General features: G+C 50.3%; 5 protein-coding genes across 5 annotated transcripts in view; 3 read left to right on the top strand and 2 right to left on the bottom strand.

The window, feature by feature from the left end:
* Positions 1 to 1,454: 1,454 nt before the first annotated feature.
* BBA_09967 (uncharacterized protein) lies at positions 1,455 to 3,141 on the top strand (the record flags this gene model as incomplete). The annotated part of the gene is made up of 5 exons (XM_008605064.1): positions 1,455 to 1,785; positions 1,863 to 2,855; positions 2,897 to 2,928; positions 2,958 to 2,973; positions 3,119 to 3,141. The coding sequence occupies 5 exons, from the start codon at positions 1,455 to 1,457 to the stop codon at positions 3,139 to 3,141; spliced, it is 1,395 nt and encodes a 464-aa protein (XP_008603286.1).
* Positions 3,142 to 3,524: 383 nt separating this feature from the next.
* BBA_09966 (mitochondrial chaperone BCS1) lies at positions 3,525 to 5,092 on the bottom strand (the record flags this gene model as incomplete). Its single annotated transcript, XM_008605063.1, has 2 exons — positions 3,525 to 4,828; positions 4,882 to 5,092. 2 exons carry the CDS (start codon positions 5,090 to 5,092, stop codon positions 3,525 to 3,527), a joined length of 1,515 nt encoding a protein of 504 aa, XP_008603285.1.
* An 816-nt stretch (positions 5,093 to 5,908) lies between these two features.
* Positions 5,909 to 6,743, top strand: BBA_09965 (uncharacterized protein; the record flags this gene model as incomplete). Its single annotated transcript, XM_008605062.1, has 3 exons — positions 5,909 to 6,118; positions 6,164 to 6,480; positions 6,530 to 6,743. The coding sequence occupies 3 exons, from the start codon at positions 5,909 to 5,911 to the stop codon at positions 6,741 to 6,743; spliced, it is 741 nt and encodes a 246-aa protein (XP_008603284.1).
* Positions 6,744 to 6,784: 41 nt separating this feature from the next.
* On the bottom strand, positions 6,785 to 8,217 carry BBA_09964 (uncharacterized protein; the record flags this gene model as incomplete). The annotated part of the gene is made up of 5 exons (XM_008605061.1): positions 6,785 to 6,804; positions 7,132 to 7,737; positions 7,792 to 8,029; positions 8,080 to 8,116; positions 8,171 to 8,217. 5 exons carry the CDS (start codon positions 8,215 to 8,217, stop codon positions 6,785 to 6,787), a joined length of 948 nt encoding a protein of 315 aa, XP_008603283.1.
* A 2,114-nt stretch (positions 8,218 to 10,331) lies between these two features.
* BBA_09963 (metalloprotease-like protein) overlaps positions 10,332 to 11,915 on the top strand; it is a gene marked incomplete at both ends in the record, with an annotated part of 2,042 nt that continues 458 nt past the window's right edge. Inside the window, one exon of the mRNA XM_008605060.1 lies at positions 10,332 to 11,820. Within this exon, the coding sequence (XP_008603282.1) occupies positions 10,332 to 11,820 (1,489 nt within the window). The remainder of the gene's footprint in view (positions 11,821 to 11,915) is intronic.

Below are 11,915 nucleotides of genomic sequence, written 5' to 3'. Positions count from 1 at the left end.
AATTATATTTACTAAGTAATTAATAATTAGTTTATAAGTTATTTCTAACTTATTAATAATTAGTTATATATTATTATAGCCTCTAGGCCTTTATAGTTATTAGAAAATTATTAATACTAATCTATAGCTTTTAATTATTATTATAATATTAATATATTAAAAATAGATTAATAAATCTCTAATTAGTAATCTCAGACACGCTGCTACTGCCTCCGGAATGGTGGCAACCCCAAACAGGCAACGCGCGCCACGCCGCTTTGCCCACCCACCCCTGCTCGAGGCCCTGCCCCGCCGCGTCATGCCCGCCGAAATATAAATACTTTGGCCTCCTCCGTCCGCTGCATCAGGTACTCTCGACTTCTTCTCTCCTCAACCCGCCGCCGCAATACGCTTTCTCTCCGTGCCCGAGTCCCCTGCAGCGCAGCCCCTTTTCACCATCCCCGTTGGCCTGTGTCCGCCCGAGGGATCTTACGCAGTCCAGGCGGGCTGTCTTTGTCCCGTGTCTTTGCTTGATGCTAACGGCTCTGCTGCCGCTTCTCGCCCAATTGCAATGTCAAGGTCGCCCGTGCTCTCGGCAGTACAGGCTGCCTAGCCTGTACGTTTATTCTACCCTCAAAACCCAACTTCTGTCTTGTACCGATCGTTGACTTGTTCTAGCTCGCAGGCATCTCCCGTTTCCTCGGTGCTGCGTTATGGATGATCATCCGCGACATTCCCTTGACTAGTCCCCAAAATGCCTCACGATACATGACAACAAGACTGCTTTGCCGAAATTGCATCGGCTGTCACGGACCCCGTGGGCTGAGTTTCTGGAGCCCATCAGAGTTGACACGTCACCGGAGTGGGCACGAGGAAGGTCTCGACCGCTCGATATTTCGGATGTACTTCTTGAAAAGGGCATACGTGCGTTGTGCCTTCCCTGCTATTTTCGGAAAATCACGGCGTTGCCGAGCTTGGCGCATTGCTTTGAATCATTCTGCGGAACACGCAATCGCGGTCTCAAGAATCACTGGCTATGACCAGCATTTCCAGTTGCTGTATGCAGTCAGACGGGCCGATTCGACAGCGCCGAAAAGTGATGTGTCACCGACTTTCTGAGGTATAACTTCCAGCATATAGGCAGGTCGTGCAGATACGAAAGCACAAAGCACGGTTCGTGTGACTCGGCAAGTACATGATTGGTGCGGAGCTGGACCTGCGACCAGGCTATGCTGAGCTTGCTACGTTCATTTTGCTGCGAAGGGGTCGACGCCGCTGCCTTGCATGGGAGGCATTCTTGCGACCTTGGGAGCTGTCGACGCTGGGACGGCTAGCGAGGTCCAAACAAAGAGTATTGGCATTTTGTCTACTTAAAGGCCTCGTAAGCCCGAGAGGTTTGGCACAGCCCAAGTTGAAGTCAGCTCTTCCTAGTAAGTCCAGGTTTGTTGTTCACAGGTGAGCACTGCGACAGCACAATGACGGCCATTTCCACCCACGATCAGCACGTCTCTTCTACTGCCACAGCGGCGAGGCAAGAGCGCGATATCGCACCTGCGACATGCTCTAAACTTGTAGAGCACGAAGACAGACCACCTGCACTAGCTCTGACGTCTCGGCATCCGTCCCAATCTCCTGCATATGAAGCCACAGGCGAGGGCCCAAATGAGGCAATTCTTATTTCCACTGATTCGGAATCGGAGTCCATGTCGGAGTCAGACGGCGAAACGGACGACGACGTTCCGTCTCTCAAGACAATGAATGGACGTATCGATAAGGAGACTACAACACAGCCTAATACTTCGTCGGGTGAGTTAGCCTCTAAGCCTTGATCAACCGTCAAGCAGAGGAAGCGAAGCGAATGTCAAAGCTAATCATCGTGCTAGCATCAACAGCAACTGTGCCTAATACGCCGCGAGACGTTTCACTAAGTCCTGAAGGGGATGACGACTTGGATGGGGCTGTACAATGCTCACGTTCTGCTTTTCCCAACACCTCGCCCCCCCCAAGGCAGGCGTTCAGGGATGGGTCAGACTCCAGTCGGCGCTCATCAAGTATACCCGCTGAGGTAGCTGAGCAAGGTTATGGGCAGGCTGAGGACGCAGACGAGTCACTCTCAAGCCATCGTGACAATCGTGAACCGAGCTGCCGTGCCGAACTGCCGCGGCAGACTCAGCCACATGAGGGCGCCATTCACAACGATTCAGCGTCTATCGATGGCGACGGCAACATCGCTGATCATGGCGACAGTGACAGCTCCTCCCGCGATGGCGACAGCGACAGCAGCAGCGACAGCGACGGCGGTAATGACGGCGATGACGATGACTACAATGATGACGGAAGTCCCAGCGATACCGATGGCGAGGATGACGGCCACAGCAAAAAGCGCAGCGCGAACCAGTCGCCTTCAGTGACTAGTTCCGAAGATGGCCATGCTGACAGCCTTTCCGATGACAACATGGCGGTGAAGACTCTTAGACCGCATAAACGCCAGAAGGTCGCCCATGAAGGAGCAGGCATGACGCCTGTTCGCAGCCCGAACCATATGCCTCGCTCTGGAGGACCTCCGCTGCTATCGCCTAGACGGGCTCAGACAGCCGGCATGCTTAGCCCACCAGCCTCTCACAGCCTGTCCGAATCTGAGAGCGAGAATGGCTCAGATTGCAGTAAGGCGTCGTCAGCATCCTTCGGTGAATGGCAGTTGCAAAACGCTGCATTAAAATGCGTGACGATCGACGGAATCACTACGTTTCAATTGCAGTTCCAACGAGTGCAGCCGCATTCTTGCAGCAGCCGGCGACAGCGGCGACCGCACAAACTGGTCAAGAGCAAGGCCAGAGGTCGAAAATCGAGGGATGAGACGAAAGGTCGTCGATGTGGTGTGTGCAGCCAGCCTGGTCATAATGCACGAACCTGTCAGGCATGTGCGAATATCTAGTGAGGACGGCAGCTGTGAGTGTTAACTAGCTGTATCTATATAGCACTCCTGCGGCGGACGTAAGGACTATAGGAGCTCGTGGAATACCAGCAAGAGTAACAGCGCATGACAAACAGGACACGGAGGATGTTTCTCCTCATTTTTAGTACGGCGGGTAAAAACACGGTTAAACAGCTAGCATTTCTAAATATTAATACGAAATAGCTACTAAAAGGTCAAGAGCTTAGTTTTACTTCGAAGATTCCGTTATCTATAGCCGTTGCGTTTAAGAAATGGGTTAGCTATAGACAGTTTCTAACAAAATCGCGTAATCTAAGCATCCATCTAAATAAATGCGATTGCTCACTCCTGCCAACCATGTCCCCCTATCGTTACAATACGCCAGGCAGCTGACCCGGCGGCCCGATCTTAGGAGGAGCCCGAAGCTCAGTATATGACGAAACCACGGGTGGAGACGACCGGCCTGTAAAATACGTGTCCTTCTATCCTATTTAACATACGCTACATGCTTGCATGCTTCCAGCTGAACGAGGTGGCTGGGTACACTTCTAGGCGTACTAAAATAGTAGTTGAAATATACTTGCGCCTCGTGCTGTGACAATCTGACTATCTATATCATCGCCGTATACGTCTGGCTATTCTCCACAAGCTCCATACCAAGCGTTGCACTGAAACAATCTACGTCCAGCTCTTCTTCCATCGTGTTCATCGTAGAAGTGTGGCGCCTCAGAGGAATGAAACCTTCCCCCTCTTTTTCAACCCAGGAGATGACATTTTCCACTGCGTCTCGAGGCGAATGCCTGTGCGCAATCAGAAAAGATATGATCTTGGCCGGGCTATATTTCATCTCAGGGACACGATCAGCAAACTTCACAGCTAGTTCCTGGATATCCTGAGCGTCTTGGCTTTTGACGACCCCTTCGTCCGTATCTCCTGCTCTTTCGGCCTTGCTGGACAACGGTATATAGATGTATCGGAACAGTTCCAGCAGCATCTCTCGACTTGCTAGCCCAAACTCAACCATTTTGTCCACACGCCCTGGTCGAATCACAGCCGGGTCGATGCGGTTGACATGATTAGTTGTCATGATCAAAACTCGTCCCTCCACGGAACCTACTCCATCAATTGCGTTGAGAAGACCAGAGAGTGTGACGCTGCTGCTTGTGCTCGACCCAGCATTGATGTTTTCACGACTCATTGCGCTTTCGATTGCATCGATGTCCTCTAGAAGGAGGATGCATCGTGTTGGCAGTTTGCTCATTAATTTGTTGAGCGTTGCATCGTTGACTTTGGACAGGTTCATGGCATAGATGTCTAGGCCGAACTGTCCAGCAGCCGCCAAGCTGAGACTTGTTTTGCCAGTTCCGGGCTCGCCATAAAGCAAGTAACCGCGGCGGTAGAGCAGGTCATGCTCGACATACCAAGCTACGGCCTCTGGGTCAAGGAACTCCGCAATGTCGTCGAAGAAGTCATTCTTCACGTCTTCGGGAAGGATGACAGTATTCGTCCGCTTTCGACCCCGCCGCAGGGCGAGTTCCCAACGGCCGTCGCCGTTCATGTATATTGCTGTCTTGCTTTCCGTTTGTTTCTCGAGCGTGATCTGGCAATTGCGAAGAAATTCTTTCAGAATTCCGGACGATGTACCCATGCAAGAGAGGAAGAACCGTTCACCCTGCAAAAACCCTTCTTCTGGCATAGAGCTCAAATAAAGAAGTTTGCCTTTGTACCAAAAAGACTTGCGTAGATTCTTTGGGCTATACTTCAACGTGTCCTTCGTCGTTCCGTTTGCCGGCTCGGCACTTTTTTCGAGAGTCACAATGGTGGATTGAGTCTCTGTGGCGAACGGCTGAGATTGTATCCAATTTCTCAGTATGTCGTAGGAATTACTAGTATAGGGGACCTCGAAAGTAAATGCTGAGAACGGTTAGGGTTTGAGTAGCTCAAAGAGCTGGAAATGATTGACGAACTGAAGTATTTTTCCACGATCCTAGCAACACGGCCATGGGCAAACCTCAGCAAGAAAGTGACCAGGCCATACATGCAGAGTAGCCGGGCGCCGAGATGGGATTTCCCGGACGTGAGGGGATGGATGTAGCTCAATGCAACGCCCAGTCCAGGGAAAAGAGTGTCCAGAAAGGATACCTGCGAGTAAAGAGCACCAACTGTAGTGGATGCCATGATGTATCTGAATTTGTATTATGGTCAAGTAGAATTCAACGCCATGAATATGTGAGCTTGCTGATAGAAGAAGGGAAGATAGACAAAATATTTCGGGGAGCCTTGAGGAGGTCTATATAGACAGCGAAGCGGTTAACTGGTTCGCCCACGACGCAACCCAGTTACACTTCTTACATTCTGCCTTCATTTAGCGGCCATGGATCAAGAGACTTGCATGCAGGAGCTGACATTGCTACGAGTCTATCAAGACATTCCTGCAGGCCATATCACATATCGTGCGAGCTTGAGCTGACCCCGCGATGTTATCGGCTGGAGTAGGTTCTCTTTACCTGTATGCATTGTATGTATGCATTGTGTGCCTCGGGTACCCCTTGATGTACCTTGTGTATCCTATGATGTACCTTGTAGACTATCTAGCCTGCGTGCTCTGTGTGCTCTGTGTGCTCTGTGTGCCCTGTGTGCCCTGTGTGCTCTGTGTGCCCTGTGTGCCCTGTGGGCCCTTTCTGTCCCTCCGCTATGTGCACCATGTCTCGGCTTGTGTCCTGTTTTCATGGCAGGATCAATGTGGCCGGATGTGCTGCGCTGGAATCCATGTGAATTTTGTTAAATTGCTAATACAATTTTTTACATCCTGCCAATAAATTGTTGAATGCTTATTTTCCTGCGAGGGCATATTTGGCTCGAGCATACTACGATTGGCGCAAATTTAGTGGTTGGGCAAGCAGGTCCACCATAGATGCCCCTCATTAGGGACCAAAAGTCCATCATGGCATCCCCGAAGTTTGGCAAGCACAGACAGTCGTAAACTGCGCAACTATGTCTTCATTGCGTTCAGATTCAGCGCCTGAAGCTAAGGCTTCTATCGAGCGCGCCGGGTTTTACCTTGTCAAGGACACCGATGAGGAAACCGATGCTGAGAAAGTCACAGGAAAGGGGAAACGTTTCGCTCAATTCTACAACGCCGGATACTATACCAAGACACCACAAGGATTAGACTTTGTCTTTCGAAATATATGGGGGGACACAGTACGTTTCAACGGGAGCCTTCCGTGCTGCTATCTAACACTATAGGAAATACGTTCAATCGTGCTATCCATCATTGCACAGCCTCGCTGGGGCTATCTCCGATATTTCAGCACTCGACTGTCCTCCGAATACGCTTGGTTCTTTCATAATAGGGACGAGCGCGATGATGGCGAAGTGATCCATACGCTTCTGGTGCAGTTTTGGATGCCCGGATCTAGAGTGGTATACTACGAGGGCTCGCAATTGCAATTCTTTGACGCCAAGGAGGATCCCGACAATTGGGGGGTCTTGAAAACACCCCTAAATAACGTGAAGAGAGAAGGTATTATAACAAGGATTGAAGATATGCCAAATGGTGGATAGTAGGTCTGCGAATCCCGAACGATATGTCCATTGACTGACTACGGCAAGTACTGTTATCGACAGTCGATTAGGTTGGACTTGCGAGGCCGGAGGTTTCATGAATATTGCGTTGGGTAGTGACGAGGAAGTAGCTGAGTGGGGTTGGATGGAACTACCAGACACGCAACCTCTTCGCTCGAAGGTTGCTGAATTGGAAAGTCAAGGATTCCGAACGCATTTCATTTTTGAGAAGCTCAATATGTCAGGGGCAGAGAACAACTAGTGATGGGAATAAAGAAATGGTGCATGTCTTAATGGCAGGGCCTAGGGAATAAAGAGCATGCCTGTAGTTTGGTTTTGTGTGACAGAACTCCATTATGAAAGACGCCACGATCCTGAATTCTCGGTGGCAATGCTCTGTGCCGTGGCATGCGAGCTATCAGTATATATAAACGATCCATCCATCGTATTTCTCGTAAAGCTCGAGCCTCTTTTTGCCAAGGTAGTGTTTTGTGATATTGGATATTGGCCATCTGGATACATAAATGATCCATCCATTGTATAGCTCAAAAAACTGGAACCTCTTATCGCATGTGAGGTGCTCCTCGCTGCTGAGGGCTGATCGTTCGCGAAGATTGTACTTGGAGCGTTGGTGGCCGAAATCGGGTTACCTATTGCGGGATACTGCTTGTCATGGTACATGGTTGGTTCGTTCGTTGATTCGTTCAAACCGCTCGGGTCTATGGCAGCCGCGTGCATGTCCGGCACTGTCGAGCACTGGTCGTTTTCAAGATATACAAGCATCTCATCGATTTTCTCGCTTGTGACTTCCAAATCTCCCATGCCTGTCGTAACGTTCTGCGCCCTTCCCTGATTGTCTCCAGAGTATGATGAGGGAATGGCGTTCATGGTAGTCCTTGGTACCTGTGATTGCTGTTCGTTGTCGTCGGTGCATCCGCTTTGTTGTTGATCAAATGCCCGGCTTGCGGAAAATGAATAGCCTGGATATGTCTCCGATTTCGACTTCTTGCGCGGTCTCAAAATATTCGACTTTGTCTGGCGAAGGCGTTTGCAGCTTTGAAGTGCTGCTCGAGCTGCGTGCGAAGCCATTTTTGATTCGATGTCTATCTGGTTCTTCATCTGCTCTATTGCTTCCGTATGTCCAGACATTGTTCGCTTGTCTTTTATCCCTGCACAGTCGGTGAAATGTCTTTTGAGTGTAGACACGCGAACGAGTGTTGTGTGACAGCCTGCGCAAGGAACTGCACATGTAACGTCTAGAATTTCGTGTTAGCTGATTATGAACGGTTGAAAATAGGTAGACAGTTTACGAGTCTTGTAGTGTCGACTGTATTTCTTGAAGGTTGCATCTGCTTTGCGTTGCCGACATTCGAACTCAGGACAGAAGTATGCATTCTTTTGCTCAGGACCAAAATCCGTACCAATATCATCGCTATCCGCATCGTCATTCTCGTGCTCGCCCTCGTCTCCATCGGTGTCAATTTTGTTTTCCGCAGACGATTCGTTTAATTCTTGTAGCAGTTTCTGGATTGTATGGAAATATCGGGCCTAAAATGGTCAAGATCATATAGAAACACGTATATCGAGCTGGCTCTTACTGTACAAGCATTGATTTCTTCTATTCGGCGATTCGTTCTGGTACGCAAGATTGTTCAGCAAGCAGACTTCTACCCTATCCAGAATACTTACTGTATCAGCCAGCGATTAGTTTTCGAACAAGAAGCGCATTTCTCCATTAGTAACATGGCGTATTGAGGTGGATGTAAAGTTGAAGCCAGAGGGGTAGGCGTGTGACACGTGTTACTTTTAGCTTGGAAAGCGCCACCCATTCAGCGTAGGCCTATTTCGGACTGAGTATATATTTGTTGCTTTCTGCCTAACGACCTATCGATCTTCCTCCGCTCCAAAAACCCTGCCAGTTGCCTAATTTTCTTCCGAGGCACAGGTCAGTGACAGTTTCTGACGATTTTAATACCTGATCCTAATTTACATAGCGTTCCCAAGAGCTTTCTCAAAAGCGAGCCCGCGCAAACGCCAAAGATGTGCAAGGATTGCAAAGTATGTGGTGGCAACCCAGGTGCAACCAGATGTGGTGGCTGCGGATGTTCAAAGTAGTAGAGTTATTGCTCAACAGAGGGCAGGATTGTACAATACCAAGCCAATCACTTTCGGAGTGATCTCATTATGAAGCAATCATTTTTGAACCGTCCTTCGCATATGGGCTGACTCTAAAATAAAGCGACCACCGATTTCTAGAACTTTTTTCGTCGGAAATGCAGTAGCATGTTCGCAATCCGAAGTTCTTGCCACTGCGATCTAGGGGCCCTTCCATGGAGCAGCTCAAGACTCTCGTATTCGTCACTCTTTTCTAGGGCCATTTTTGCGTCCGATGAGAGACGTGAAGGCCTCGGCTGGGCTAAGTTTCATTTCGAGCAGATACTGAGCGAAATCGCGACCTGCTTGCTCCCCCAATAGTGCCGTTGCCTTGCTCTCCTAGTCACGAGCATAACACCGCCACCGCGCCATCATTGTACTTACTCTATACCGCTGCAGACCGTAAGTCAAATCAGGAGACAATAAGCCGAGCGGCCTGCTCTAGGTGGGGCGAGGGTTTGCCGCAGGTCAGGCAGATCTGACCTCTGCGCCAAGGTTGTTGAATCCCCTTTCTGTGCTTTAAGGCTTCGCAGAGTAACTCGCCCCACATCTTAAATGTACGAGTGAATACAGAGTATCCCTCTGTATTTGTGGAAACACCCGGTACATAGAGTTTCGGTGTTTGATTCCTCGTTGGCGAAAGTACTACCTGTTAGTAGGTGTGCGCAATCGCTACAATCCCACGCTCGGTTGCAATCAGCAAACGAGGGTTGTAGTTTGACGCGGTAGGCTTCCGTGGCGCCAAGCCCCTTACTAAACTTTTGCGTCCGTCATTCACCTTTCTAAAATATAATTCGTCCCGGCGGATATAGCCAATACATTTAAGGGATATTGAAGCCTCAAGTACAGCGGTCGCTACATTCACCGAAGGCAGCCCCGCTACAGGCACGAGCCTACTTATGAGTCAGCCACTGACGTGCAAGCTGGGCTGGCAGTGCTACCTGACGAGGTATCCGCAACCGTGGCGGCCAGGAAAGGCATGCGCACTACCCCGTCGGCTAGTTTTCTCGCGGAGATCAAGAGACTAACTAGTATTGCCAATGTCTGGGCGAAGTCCCTTCATGGAAGGTCACGACAACCTCAGTATCACAATAGCGGGGATATGTATCAAAGTGGGCTTATTACGTGACTGCATCAGTTTCCTGACATCGATGAGATTGGTCAAGTTGCATGGACGCCGCACAGCACAAAATTGGCTCGCTTTATCATGTCCAGGTTGTTTTGTTACCGAGCACCCCAACTGGCAGCAGGCGCTTCTGAGCCACCAACACCATGACGCAAATCGCGGCAGGTCTGCTCATCACATAGACACACGACTGCATCTTACATGCAGCTGGTCTACAATGACACCCAATAAATTTCTTTCTTTATGGGCCGCTGCAAACGGAACCATGGCTGTATTGCTGCCCGGATAATCTGGCCGCAGGCGCGACACATCACTTACACAAAAAGGGAGGATTGAATAGTAATATCAATTTTTGAAGTGAGGCCATGTGAAATACCTGGCAGCGTAGCATCCATCGGCGGGGTGACAGACCATGTCCTGTGCACAAAAACGTGTTGGTTCAATAACGTGATCGGCTAAGCCACGGCTACAACTGGGGCACTGGAGTCCGCCCGATCTGCCCACTTTCTATCCGAACTTCTTCTGAACTGGTACACTACCGGTAGTTTGACGTCCAATAATCTTCCTTAGATGGATGCTGAACAATTAAAAAAGCTTCTCCGAGAGGCGGAGAAGCGTGCCGAGCAAGCAGAGAAAGGACAACAGGAGGAGCGACAACGCGCCGAGGAAGCAGAACGCGGGCAGCATAGGGAGCGACAACGCGCCGAGGAACAGCGACAACGCGCCGATATAGCAGAGGAACAAACAAGACCGACGACATTGGACGAGTATATTGCGGCTTGTCATTCCTTTGTGTATTCTCGGTTTGCCATCGAAACAGACCCAGATCTCACCTCGAAAGGCTCCATCACCAACCCTCGAGACAAGTGGTGTCCTCAAAGTTTGCGGGCATGGTCCGACTTCCTCGAGATCCAGAGGATCGTTTTCGGCAGCATATACGACACCTTTCCTACCGAGGAACGCGTTTTCGAGAATCGAAACTTCCTCGCAGGCTTAGGCAGTAGGGTATCTCAGCGGCCGATACAAGACGAGAAGACTCTCGAATATTTTCTACATATCAGCGTTGAGGATCCTGTCCGGGTCATCATAGAACGACTCAAAATGGTGCAAGATGCGAGGGCGGCTTTTGCACTGGGAGATGGCGTCATCTTTGAGAATCACCCTCATGCGCTTAGCGAGGTCGCAGATGAAGTTGTTGATAGCGGGACGCCAGCAACAGCATCAGCACCACCCCGCACGCCTGACCACCGTCGAGATCTGAACAAGCTACGACCAGACCAGATATGTGTCTATCGATCCGACAACACCGCGCTCTCACAGCGGACGATGATATATATTTCTGAGTATAAGCCGCCTCACAAATTGACGGCTCCTCACCTTCGAGTTGGCTTGCGCGACATGGACATCTACAAGGAAGTGGTGAACCGAAAAACGATACCGACTGCCGCCGACCCCGACGCGCTTTTTCGGTATCACGCAGAGCGGCTGACAGCGTCGGCCATCACACAGACGTATCATTACATGATAGAGAGTGGTTTGGAGTATGGTCTGCTCACCACTGGTGAAGCGATCGTGTTCCTCAAGGTTGACTGGACCGATCCAGGGACGCTGTATTACCATCTAGCTGAACCTGCTCACGAGGTGATGCCTCACCTAAACCATTTCCACATCTGTACGGCTGTCGGGCAGTACTTGGCGTTCACTCTCTTGGCGCTCGGCGGCCCTGGAGAAAGACGGGGACATGGGCAAGACGAGCGTGACCGGGCTCGGACAGGCCTGAAGACGTGGAACGAAGACTTTGAAACGACGTTGCGTTCCATTCCAGCAAGCGCAAGATCAGCGCCAGACAGTTCATCCGACTACGCACCAACTACCTATGGAGGTGTCGATCGATCGCCGCTTGTACCCCGAAGAAAGACGCGTCAATACTATCGGGATCACCCTGACGAGCACTTAACGCGACATGAAGACAGGGAACCATCAGACGACGAGTCAATGCCCAGGCCGCCGGACACCCCCACGCCTCTTGGGCGAGGAGTGAGGCAGACCACGCGGCGAAGTGAGCGACTAGCGCATCGGACTCGTGGAGGGGACAGCCAGCAACAGCGGCAGTATTGCACTCAGAAATGCCTTCTTGGAATGGTCAATGGACGA

This window comes from Beauveria bassiana, assembly GCF_000280675.1.
Source record: "Beauveria bassiana ARSEF 2860 unplaced genomic scaffold BBA_S00077, whole genome shotgun sequence".
NCBI classification, from domain to species: Eukaryota; Fungi; Ascomycota; class Sordariomycetes; order Hypocreales; family Cordycipitaceae; genus Beauveria; species Beauveria bassiana.
This window is presented reverse-complemented; position numbering and strand designations above follow the sequence as displayed.